We start from the raw sequence: 13,322 nt of genomic DNA, 5'->3' as shown, positions 1-13,322 counted from the left end.
TAGCTTAGAAGAGGGCAGATACACTATAAGACTTGTAGCTCCTCTGTGGTTACAGGTGATCTCCAAGTTTGCTTGTGACCAAGTGGAATTAAAATGTAACAGGAAGAAAGAACCAGTGAATTTTCCAAAAGATTGCTATGACACAGAAGGAAAAGATCCTGACCAGAGACAGCCCCTTATGTTGATAAAGGGAAACCCTTATTCCCAGTGCTGTTTCCTTCTCTATGGATGGACATATGTATTCAAATGAGCAAATTCTTAGTTTTGTTTTTAAAATTTAGTGGCTTCCAGCCATTAAAAGAAGGGGAAAAGGGAGAAAATGCAAAGGTAATATAACCAGCAGTTTTGAGAGTTCTCTTTCTCCTGTTGTGTGTCCAGAACTCTTGGCCCCTCTCTTGCTTAGACTGCTGCAGCAGACACAAAGGCTTGTATGGGAAGATACAAAGCACACCAAGCCTTGTTCAAGTATTGTTTCCTGTTACATTGTTCTAGAGTGAGAGGAGGATTTCATATTAAATACCAAAACTAGCTAAATTAAGCCAAAGAAGACATCTGAAATACCATTTCATTTTTTCCCCCGAATTTCTGTCTCCTTGGCAGAAGTTGGGCTAATATTTTCCAGCTCTAATATTTTCTTTTGCAATTCAGCTCTAATATTTTCTTGAAGTAAAAACAATCTGACAAGGGAAATATTTCCTCAACTTAAAATTCTCTCAAAGACAAAGGGGGACAATGGCTTAATCAGTTTTTAAAAAATATTTGGTTTTGGTTATATTGGGTCTTCATTGTTGTACTTGCTGCTGCTGCTGCTGCTGCTAAGTCGCTTTCTCTAATTGCGGTGACCAGGGCTTCTCTTACTGCAGAGCACAGGTTCTTGGCACATGGTCTTCAATAGTTGCAGCGTGTAGGCTCAGTAGCTGAGGCTCGTGGGCTCCAGAGTGTGGGCTCAGTGGTTATGGTGCACAGGCTTAGTTGCTCCCTGGCATGTGGAATCTTCCCAGACCAGGGATTAAACCCATATCCCCTGCATTAGCAGGTGGATTCTTATCCACTGTACCACCAGGGAAGTCCTTGAATAAGTTTTTAAATTGATTACAAAAAAAGTTTGATTTTATTTCCTATGCTTTAGTCGCTAAATTGTGTCCAACTCTTGGATCCCATGGACTGTAGCCCTCCAGGCTCTCCTGTGCATGGGATTCTCCAGGCAAGAATACTGGAGTGGGTTGCTATTTCCTTCTCCAGGGGATCTTTTCGACCCAGGAATCGAACCTGGGTCTACTGTGTTGCAGGGAGATTCTTTTCCAACTGAGCTGTGCTGTGCTGTGCTTAGTTGCTCAGTTGTGTCTGACTCTGCGACCCCATGGGATGTAGTTCGTCAGGCTCATCTGTCCATGGGAATTCTCCAGGCAAGAATCTTGGAGTGGATTACCATGCCTTCCTCCAGGGGATCTTCCCAACCCAGGCATCAAACCCAGGTCTCCCTCATTGGAGATGGATTCTTTACTGTCTGAGCCACCAGGGAAGCTTACCAACTGAGCTACAAGGGATATATTAGAGGGAAACAGTGAAAGGATCTTATTTATTTTAAAAGCATATTACTGAGACTTCCTTGGTGGTCCAGTGGCTAAGATTCTGAGGCCCCCCAGCCTGGGTTCGATCCCTGGTCAGGGAACTAGATCCCACATGCCACATCTAAGACCCAATGCAACCAAATAAATAAATATTTCTTTAAAAAACACACTACTTATGTGTGTATGTATACATATATATGTACTTCTTACATTTATTTTTAATTGGAGGAAAAATGCTTTACAATGTTGTGTTGGTTTCTGCCATTCAACAAAGCAAAGCAGCCATAACTATACATAAATCACCTCCCTCTTAAACCTCCCTCCACCCCCCTGATCCCACCCCTCTTAGGTCATCACAGAGCACCAAGCTGGGCTCTCTGTGTTACGTAGTAATTTCTCACCAGCTATCTATTTTACACGTGGCAGTGTATATATGTCAATGCTATTATATATATATATATACACACACACACACACACACATTTTTTGTTTGTTAATACTTAATTGCTATTTAGATTCAGCTACTTCAGACACTTTTTAAAATTTATTTATTTTTTAATTGAAGGATAATTGTATATATACTTTTATAGCTAGCTTTTCTTACCTAATGTATCTTGAACACTTGACAATCATTAAATATTCTGGAATATATCATGATTTTGATGGGTAATAACATTCTAAGTGAATGTCATTTTGTACTTTTTCCTGTTGTCACACATTTGTTTTCAACTATCTCTTAATCTAAAAGGTTTAACACCAAAATGGAATTTTGGGATTTATCTACTTAAGTAGAAATCCTAAAGAAATTGCCCCTCACAACTAAATATAATAATATAACTTATCAAATTAATAGAAAAAAAGAGTAAGGGGCTCATTTGTTTTAACAGATACTGGAAACTCATCTAATGAAATGTAAAATTGACCTAGATTTAAATTTAAGGCAAAAATGTAACAGAGGTTTCTGTTTTCTTAATGTTATAATTAAAGCCAAATGCTACTGTTATACACACCAAAATGGTACTTTGGAAGGAAAAAATTATGAAGCTGGTACCAGTCATTACGTAAGTTTAAAATAACACCACATATGCTGATGATGCTACCATTTTTCATTGATTATAAGCCTCACATTTTTTTTCACATTTTATCAACTATGATGGTAGGATATGTTTTACAGTTGATGGTATTTCATAGATGAGAGCTTTTCTTCTTTCTTGATGGTATAAAAATAGGGATGTGTCTTAGTTGATGACATTTTAGATTTGATGAAATATGGCATTATGAAAAGGAAATAAAAGCAGTAGGTAAATAATATCACTTTCAGTACTTGACATTATTGTATAGTAAGAAAACCAACTGGAATGTTCTTAAGGGATGTATTTTTAAAACCTTATGGAATCTTCAAATTCACAAAAGTGGTAATACCTGTATAATCTTTTCTTTTTCCTGAATGAATTACATTTTTATTGAGTCACAAAATTCTTGTGCATTAAATCCCTTACACTGAAGTCAGCTGCCTTTTTAGTTTTCACTAAGATTTTATCTTTCACACAATGGCCATTTCCTCCCCCCCAAATAATTAATTTTGCTTTTTAATCACTTTTTTGCATACATGGTTGCTCATGATGAAGCAGAGCTTTGTGAGATGTGTCTGCAGAGGTTCTCTTGGAAGGTTCCCTTGCCAATCAAACACTCATTCCAACAAAACACACCAACTTCATTAGTAGCAAAATGACAAATTGCATCTCATGAACCTTTGTGGAACTTTCAAATTCAACTACAAAATTAAATATGTGAAAGCCACAATCTATGGTAAATGAGTTGCAGCACATCTAATGAAACAAAATCAAATGTATCACTAGTGAGAAGAGATTATCTTAATGTATGATAATTGAGAATATTACGTTCAAGTCTGGGTATTGAGAATATTACGTTCAAGTCTGGGTATAACACCTTAAGTCAAATTAGATTATTTTTGGAAAACAACCAAGTTATTATAGAATCTTGGGGAAAATCTTGAAGTAGCTCTAGATTTAGTCTGAATTATAGGGGACATAATGACTGTGTTTAGGTATTTGAAGGCTTGTCATTATTGTTAGACTTTGTCTCTAGAACTAGGACCAGTGAGAAGCAGTGCTAAGGGAATATAAAGAGGGATTTATTAGTGAAAATTCTCAAAATAATATTAGAGGTCTCAGGGCTTAATAGGGTCCCCACAGTGAATTTGTTTAAGCAGAGGCTAAATGATAATTTGCAGTATTACAGAGAAGAGTTAAACCTGGGATGAGTTGAACTCTAATCTTTAAAGTTCTGTCCAGTCCTGTTGCTATGTAATTCTCAGGAAACACAATTAGAATAAAAAAATTGTTTTCTAGTTGGATACACCTCAATTATCTGAATTATTACCCAGCTTATTGAGTACTTACATTATGACCAGTATCATTTAGGATATGGTTGAAAATGCAAGCATATTCTCTGGGGAGCAGGGAGTGCAGAAGCAACTAAAGAAAGCAGGGCCGAACACTGAAGGTAGCAAGGGGACAGATTATAGAAGGCTTTATGAGCCAGAAGAGGTTAAAAGCCATTCTTTTGTGTGGAATGACTGCTAAGGAATTAATTTTCTGAATGTTTACTCATTGTGGCAAAACCTGTTTCATTATTAAGCTGGGTCATTTGATTTTCTTTGTAAAAAGAACATTTGAAAACAAGTTGAAATCCTGGAGAACAAAACTTGATTCTAAACAGAAAGTTTTATTTGCTCCTGAAATAAACCCCTCCTCAGCCCCCTACCCACACCGCCAGCAAAGAGAAACCTTGAATTCTGTTGGTTATAATGCAAATGGCCATGCTTGGTACAATGTGCTTGTTAGATAAATACTTCTTGAGTTGGTTCTTCTGTAAATAAACTCCCTTGCTCTCCCCCATATTCCAGAATTGGGAGGCCACCTAGAAAACTTTACCCCTATTCGTCATGGTGCTGATATAACACATGGCCTTATTAGGTGACCAACAGTGGAGGCACAAAAATCAGGTATTGAGAAATATCCAGTATCAGATAGGCTTTTCTGGGAGGGGATGTGAAGAAACCTCCATCAATTGAATCTTGAACACCATATGGTATATACATTTCTACTATATGTTGTAATTTAGTAGCTTATAATAATTTATATTAGTAAATTGAATGCTTCCCCTGAGATCTTATTGTTTACCCTTTTGGGTAAATTACCTTGAGGTTTGGTTATAGAGACAGATAGGTGGCTCAGATGGTAAAGAATCTGCCTGCAATGCAGGAGACCTGGGTTTGATCCCTGGGTCAGGAAGATCCCTGGCGAAGGGAATGGCAAACCCACTCCAGTATTCTTGCCTGGAGAATTCCCTGGACAGGAGAGCCTGGTGGGCTACAGTCCATGGTGTCACAAAGAGTCAGACATGACTGAATAACTTAACACTTTCACTTATAGAGACATGGCTAGAAAGGAAACATTTGGTAATAGAAATGAAAATAAAAGCAATTTCTAATTCATAGTTGTTTTCCAAGGTAAATTTTTGAGAACTTAAGGCCAATAGAAGCATGTTATAATATAGAAAGTTTGCAGGCAGCCCATGAAAATCTCCTTATCCCATGATACATATTAAGTATGTTACTAGGGCATTAATCAACTATCCCTGACTACCACAGGTGAAGCCTGAGTTACTTTTGAATTTCCAAATCAGGAATATCTTACCCTGGCAGAGCGAGTGGCAGTGGTTCTGGATTTCTTCATGTGGTGGGATTTTGATTAGGGGAAAATTACAGATCCTTAACAACACTGCAATTCTCCAAGTGTTCAGAACTGGGAAGGCTGGGGGCAGGGCAACAGTTGTGCCCTATTACACTGTGTATGGGCTTCACATGGGTTGGGGAGTGCCTGAGCTATGTTCAAGAGCTGTGATGTTTTCACTCATGATTCTTTTTGAGTGCTGGTTTTCTCTGAAGCTATAACTGAAACCAGAAGAGCTTTCTAGAAGAGGGAGAACTGTGTAGATTCTGAAAGAAGTGTATATCCATGAGACACAATAGTATTGTGAAATGAGTTTTGACTTTTTTGTAGGCAGTGCGGGGAGGGAAATGTATGTTTTTAGTGATTGGCTCTTAGTGATTGGTTATTGTCTAATAACCTCTTAGAAAACACATTTTGAGCAATATGATAAAAATAGACCCTTTAAAAAATCACTTTTTTTTTTGTTGTTGTTGGGTGGGGGAATCACTTGTAAGGTCCACACAAGTCCTTCTGTATACTCTCTGGATCGACTAGTTGCGGGATTTCGAACACAAAGTCAGATGCTGCTGGGTCACTTAGAAGAACAGGATGAAGTCCTCCAATGCCAATTTTCTGATAACAGTGATGATGAAGAGTCAGAAGGCCAAGAGAAATCTGAAATTAGGTATGTTAATATATATATTAATATTGACTGATTTAATAAGCATAATTACATGATACAGTAAATATACACAGAAATAGGTTTTTTTTTTACATTAAAAAAATTTTAGTAGAAGAGTTAAGTGGTTTTTGCTACATGTACTATCAACTAATGTGTTACAAAACCAGTATTTGAACACGTCAGTCTAACATCTGTAAAATAATTGTATTTTTAGAATGTTTATGGTGATTGGAGTTTAATTTTCAGAGAAAAAGATTTGGGTTTCCTAATTCTGCTGCCACAGTGGCAAAAAACATGAATTTTCCACTGGGTCCAACATGGTGGGGGGTATCTCTTTACTTGCTGAAATATTAGTAAATTCCATTTATTTTATGTAAGCCATAATTTAAAGAGTAATTTGGAGGAAAACTAATTTGAGGGCAGATTAAAAATGACTAACAGACAAGTTACCTTTGGTCCTGGCCTTTTCCTTTTTTAGACGTAGAAGTTGCTCATGGATTCAGAAGCCAGGCTCTGTTTGTTCACTTGTTGAATTGAATGATATTCAGGATCAAACACAAAAGTCAGGATTGGAGAATGAAGGTACACAGACTCTCTCGAGTATTTTAGATCTAATATTTATAAGACACTTCTCTTTTTCTTCAAGCAATAATTTAAGAAGCATCTAGGGATTCTCAGAGACAGAAACTTGGTTTGGAGTGCCTTCCTGGCTTTTCCTTTGTGTTCTCTGCTCTGTGCTCTGATTTCTTGTTCTTTTTTACTCCTTAGTAAAGCTTTTTCACTAGTCAATTCTAGATAGAGTTATAGGCTAAATCTCTCAGAATGGGGATTTTATATTCAAACTTGAGTTTGACTTCCCACTCTTGCCTTCTTTAAAATCCATCTTAAGTAATTTACTGGGTGTTTCTTCACTGCTTCACTGGCACCCATGCCTACCATTAGTGATGTATTTGACATTAGAGCCAACTTAGTCTAGCAGATGCTTGTAATGTTCACAACTGATGAAAATTTTATGCATTAAAAAATGGCATAAAAGATGTTTATGTTGCAAAAACTGTATGAGATTTTAGCTCATTTCTCTTGGCTTATGAGTGGTAAAAACACAGAGTACAGAGAATATAAATAACATGATAAATAAGTCCTACACTGTGAAAATAGCATCTTTTTTAAGAGCTTATTCATGTGATATTAAAACATGAAATGAAAATCGATTTTTAAAGTGTATAATAGTATAGATAAGTGCTACAGTCACCATCCTTGAACCGTTTGTTACTGGTCTACAACCAGGTAAGAAACTTTTGTCAGAATGTGAATCATCGGTGCACCAATTCCTTCATTGAGGAAGTCTCACTATGTAAAAAGTCTCAGCTGAACTAAAACAGTGAGGTAATTGTATATTCTGGTACAAGACAGTAACAAACAGTATGGGGCCATGTTCTGATTAGTCTGGGATAGAATGCATTCTCTGATTACAGTAAAACTACAAGTTAGTAGGAAAAAAATGAAAACCTCTACCCATCTGGAGATTTAATAGCTTTTTTAAGTATCTCAGATTAGAGAAAAAGTCAAATTGCAGAATATCTAAGAGCAATGAGAAACTGTGTCAGAACCTGCAGGATATGACTAGAGCATATACATGTTTTAAGGAAAGGAAAACTCACTGTAAGCTGGAAAACTAAAATCACAATTCCCATTTTTTTCCTTCTCTGTTTGTCCCTTCCTCTGGTACTTCTAGACTGCTTCTGTGTCTGCTTTTTTTATTTTTAAACTCTACTTCTGTTAAATGTTTCTGAGCAGATAGTTTTATTTCTCAGCTTTGTTTCTTTTATTTTGAAGATTTAAAGATTGAATGTCTCCAGGAGAGTCAAGAGTTGAATTTGCAAAAATTAAGAAATTCAGAACTCATACTTACTGAAGCTAAACAAAAAATGAGAGAACTTAATATTAATATCAAGATGAAGGAAGATCTGATTAAAGAATTAATTAAAACAGGTAATAGTATCTTGTGAACCAGCTTATAGGAGAAAGAAAAGGTTCTAAAGGTGCTTCTGATGTTGTAACATTTACTTTAATTTCTGATGCTCAGGACTTTCCACGTCAGTCTGGAATTTGATATAGCAAGGTGTGCTCTAAAGCCAATACGTGGAGGTTAATTATCAAAAGGACTTTATTATGTTCGCTTTTATCTATGAATTGTCCTAACCAACCTCTGTGGTCTTTAATGGTTTTTGTCACTTTTTAAAGAAACATTATACTTGGCTTCTGGAAATAAGATGTCCGAGATGTTTTCCTAACTCATTTTAGTAAATACCTATTTTAAATTATTGGTCTTTACTTTCTTGAATAATTTGTTTTTAACATTAATTACAAGCTTTGTATTTTAACTGTAGATAACTTTTGTTTTTCTGAAGATGTAAGGATTTGTCCTTGAGAGCTGTCCTCTTGAGTGAGCCAGGCTTTCAGCTCCTCCCCTTAGTCTCAAATTCTACCAGGTTGGGTGTATATACCACCACCTTTCCTCACCATCCAGCTCTATTAAGCTTACTCTAAAATGCACGCCTCAACTAATATACTCAAAGTATAAGCCTTGACTACTATGAAATTCAGTAAAGAATTGAAGGAATAAGACCACTAACATTTCTTTTCCCCAGTTCCAATTCAGAACAACTCTCTGGTCTCTTGGGGGAACTGAAGGAAATACTATTAATACCTTCCTCTTCTTCAAGCCCAGGACTATAATCACACTCAGACTACACAGTTGTGGGTACCAGATCCTCTGCCAGCAAGGACAAACTTGCCTTCCCTCTCCCACGTCTTTCTTGCAGTCTAGCTTTCTAGCTGTCAGTCTTCCTTTCTCAACTTCCTTTCCCCTACAGTCAGACACGACTGAGCACACACACACACACACACACACACACAGATGCTGTCCAAAGCATTTTCGTTTCTCATTCCTGGCAGTGCATCCTTCTAGCTCCAGTTATTCCATGTGTTTGATTTTGATTGTGCTCCTTCCTCGTAGGCAGGATCGATGCCAATAAACCTCCCTTAGGTGAATCTAGGAAACAGTTTAGGGGTTTAAATAGCTTCTGCATTCCCATAATTTCAGGGTAGTGTGCATAGAACTTGAGGATATTTACTGCTCTAAAATAAATGATTTTCTTTCAGATAGGTTATCCCACCATGGGATATCTAGCAAGCACACTTTTGTAGCCTGGTGTACCCATCCTGGTTGCCTTAAAATAGAGGATATCTGCACTTAAACTGAGCAGGTTCTCTTCTTGCTCATTAGAATGGAGGACAATTTGGAGCTTACTGCAGACCGTTAGAGATGGTGTTTAGCGGAAGGGTCAATGTGTACTTCCTTTTCAAAGCCCTTTCACTGAAGACTTCCCCAAACAGTAGCTACTTCAGCCAAAATGAATAACAATGACAGTTATACTGTATTTCATCAGTTTTAATATATACTTTTTTCATATTTTAATATCTCTGAAATCAGAATGCATCTTAAAAATCAGTGGCATTTTAGCATTTTATCATGGTGTAATCAGTACTGTAGTTTTTCTTAGTGGTTCATAAAATATTGGTGTGTTAAACAATTTTGGGATCTTAGAGTCACTAAAACATTTACAGTTAGTCAGAATCAGAATTGTAGAGCTAGAAAACAACTTACATGTACTAATTTATAATTAATTAATTAATTGAGATTTTTAAATTAAAAGATTTTTATTAAAATTTTTTACTTTAAAAATAAATTAATAAAAAATTAAAAGATTTTATTAAAAAGTTAAAGAATTTTAAAATTCAGAGATTTATTTTTAAATTAAGAGATTTTAATTTATTAAAATTAACAAACTTTTATTAAAAATTAAGAGACTTTCAGTATACCAGTATAACAACTGGACCCTATGATTATTCCTCCTATGAGCTCTAGACTCTTACTTTCCACTGCCATGGGTTTGCTAGTCCAGGGATAGCTGACTATCCAGAATAAATCAGAACCAAGTTTTCAGGGTCAGTAGCTGAGCTTAGAATGAAAAGAGATACAGAAACAATATTTATATTCTGTTTTTCTCTATGTTCTAAATATAAGAAAAGCATTTCAAAAAAATTTATCTTTAACAAGTTCAAATATCTCTGATTTCAGAGATATTAAAATGTGAAGAAAGGAGATGAAAAAGGAGAGGGAACCAGCTCTACATTAAAGGCTTCTTAAGAAACATGACAATAAGATATATTGTGACCTTGTTTGGATTGTGATTAAAATAGACTAATTGAAAAAAAAATAGGCTAATTGTAAGACATTTTGAGACCATTGGGAAAGTCTGAATAGGGACTGGTAGATATTAACATTGTTAGGTATGATAATGACTTTTGGTTATTTCCATATTCTGTATAAATGCTTATTAAAGTATTAATATACATAGGTAATGTTATGACATCTGGAATTGTTTTAAAGTTTTTAAGTAAATAAAAGAAGAAAAAAGGCATAGATGAAAAAGCAGTGGCAAAATCTTGGTAACTCTTGAATCTGGGTGATGGAGATTCATTATAAGGATTATTTCCCTACATTTGGTATGTTGAAAAATTTTCATAATAGTGCAAAAAAGAGAATTCAGAGATAGATTATGGGTAGTAGGAAGACAAATTATAGTAAGCCAGGGGCCAGAGAGTCACCCCACATACCTTTCTAACTAGAGTTTGATGCCTGCAAAGGTAAACTGCAAATTCAGAACAAAAGATGAACCAGAAAGAAGACTGAATGACACCAGATGGGGACAGTCATTAAGGATCTAATTCTCAAGAGCTCAGATGACAAGTTGTGTTTGACTGGGATGTGAAGGGACAGCTGGGTTTTTAATGCCATGCCTTAAATAGTTACATGGCCAGCATTTTAAGAGTAGGGAAATTTTATGTTTTTGGTGTTTTACTTAGTTTTTAAACATAATTTATAATTGTTATTACTATTATTATTATTATGAAGGTAATGATGCCAAGTCAGTAAGCAAGCAGTATTCTCTGAAAGTAACAAAACTTGAACATGAAGCAGAACAGGCAAAAGTGGAATTAACTGAAACAGAAAAGCAACTACAGGAACTGGAAAACAAAGATCTTTCTGATGTTGCTTTGAAGGTAAAATTACAGAAGGAATTCCGTAGAAAGATGGACGCCGCTAAGCTAAGAATCCAGGTAATTTAAAAAATGTAATTGAGAAAACTTATATAAGGCTTCCTGCTTTTGACGATTCTTATACCTAGTTAGGAAAGAAGTAGAATTCAGTTTTTACTAGAAGAACTGGAAGGCAAGTTTTCTTTTCCAGTATGCTGGTGGGTTTGCATGGTTTTAGTCTGTGTAGTATATTTCTTCATTCAAGAAGTGTATTTTAACCTTTTTATCAAAACCACATGATTATAAATGAAGATAACCACAGAAATAGTGTTCTTTTCTGAAGGATAAAAGAGTAACTAATGATTAAATAATCATATATAAAACATCTGGTATGTATATAGCACTTTCTTGACATTCAACAATGATAACTTTCAGATAGTTTTCTGAAATTATAACTGATTGGTTTAAGAAAGGTTAGTAACTGAGCACTACTGCATCTTATTCTTAATTCCCTAATGCTGGACTTTGCTATAACCCCAAATATAGCTAGAGTTAAAAACTTAACATTCTATGGGAAATACTCCGTTACAGGGACTTACTGTATATGAAGTTACTCCCAAATGCTTTTGGTATGGTCAGAGTGCTTTGTTAGTCTGCTTATAGTGTATTTGCTAAAATGCCTTTTCCATTTCTTTTGATTCATAATCTTTTGCTTTCATATTGTTTCCACTGTAGGTGGAATGAAATTGTAGTTAACCTACTCAGCGCATTAGTTGTCTGTTTTTTAACTATGCCACAGTTATTTTCTTTAAACAAGATAAGTGTTCATTGCACACCTCCTGTGTACCAGGTTCTATTCTAGATGGGGATGCAAAAGTGAATAGAGCAAGAGTCCCTCCTTCTAGAGTTTTTAATGCTACCTAAAATATATGGATGTCACCATTAAAGGTTCTTTTTACTTAAGTAGCCCTCAAGTCAACACCAAGTTAAAATAACATGATTTGACACTTTGCACTTTCCTTCTGAATACATATTTTCCCTTAGCAATTCACCTCAGAGAGTCTTGGGATCAATTCTTTTTTATTTCTCAGCCATTTAAATTAAGGCTATGATATCTAACAAAGTACTCATTTTAACAAAACATTAGTAGAACAAAACAATTAAGAATTTTCCTTTGTGGTTATTATGAAATTAATAATTTCATAGGTTTATATCCTACTTTTAGTACTGATAGTAATTCTTATACTCAAAATCAACAAGAACCAGTCTCGTGGTAATCAGTCTATTCAGATTCTCTATTTCTTCATGATTCAGTCCTGGAAGATTGTAGGTATGTAGGAATTTATCCATTTCTTCTAGGTTATCCAATTTTTTGGTTTATAATTATTAATCATAGTCCGTTATGATCCTTTGTATTTCTGTGGTTCAGATCAGTTCAGTTGCTCAGTCGTATCCGACTCTTTGCGACCCCATGGACTGCAGCATGCCACGCCTCCCTGTCTATCACCAACTCCTGGCATTTACTCAAACTCATGTTCATTGAGTCGGTGATGCCATCCAACCATCTCATCTGTTGTCCCCTTCTCCTCCAACCTTCAGTCTTTCCCAGCATCAGGGTCTTTTCCAATGAGTCAGTTCTTGGCATCAGGTAGGCACAGTATTGGAGTTTCAGCTTCAGCATCAGGCCTTCCAATGAATATTCAGGACTGATTGCCTCTAGGATGAACTGCTTGGCTCTCCTTGCTGTCCAAGGGACTCTGAAGACTCTTCACACCACAGCATTTCTGTGGCATCAGAATACAAATCCAGAAACAAATTCTCTTTCATTTCTGATTTTATTTTATCTCTTTTTTTCTTGCTGAGCCTGGCTAACTTGTCAATTTTATTTATCTTTTCAAAGAACCAGCTCTTAGTATTGATCTTTTCTGTTGTGTTCTTTTAGTCTCTATTTTATTTATTTCTACTGTGATCTTTATTGTTTTCTTTCTTCTACTAACTCTGGGCTTTGGTTGCTCTTCTTTTCTTAGTTTCTTTAGGTGTAATGTTAGAAGATTGTTTATTTGAGATTTTCTTGTTTCTTGATGTAAGCCTGTATCACTGTCCACTTTCCTCTTACAACTGCTTTTGCTGTGTCCCATAGATTTTGGACAGTTGTGTTTCCATTTTCATTTGTCTCAAGGTATTTTTGATTCTTTTCTTTGTGAACCCATTGGTTGCTTAGTAGCA

General features: G+C 35.7%; 1 protein-coding gene across 1 annotated transcript in view; it reads left to right on the top strand.

Moving 5' to 3' along the window:
- Nucleotides 1–13,322, top strand: part of KIF27 (kinesin family member 27) — an 82,152-nt gene that overhangs the window by 27,538 nt on the left and 41,292 nt on the right. Inside the window, exons 6-9 of the mRNA XM_052645177.1 lie at nucleotides 5,824–5,993; nucleotides 6,469–6,572; nucleotides 7,827–7,982; nucleotides 10,972–11,177. Coding sequence (XP_052501137.1) covers nucleotides 5,824–5,993; nucleotides 6,469–6,572; nucleotides 7,827–7,982; nucleotides 10,972–11,177 — 636 coding nt within the window. The remainder of the gene's footprint in view (nucleotides 1–5,823; nucleotides 5,994–6,468; nucleotides 6,573–7,826; nucleotides 7,983–10,971; nucleotides 11,178–13,322) is intronic.

Source organism: Budorcas taxicolor, chromosome 8 (assembly GCF_023091745.1).
Source record: "Budorcas taxicolor isolate Tak-1 chromosome 8, Takin1.1, whole genome shotgun sequence".
Taxonomy (NCBI): Eukaryota; Metazoa; Chordata; class Mammalia; order Artiodactyla; family Bovidae; genus Budorcas; species Budorcas taxicolor.
Note: the sequence above shows the minus strand (reverse complement) of the source record. Positions and strands in the feature narration are given on the sequence as shown.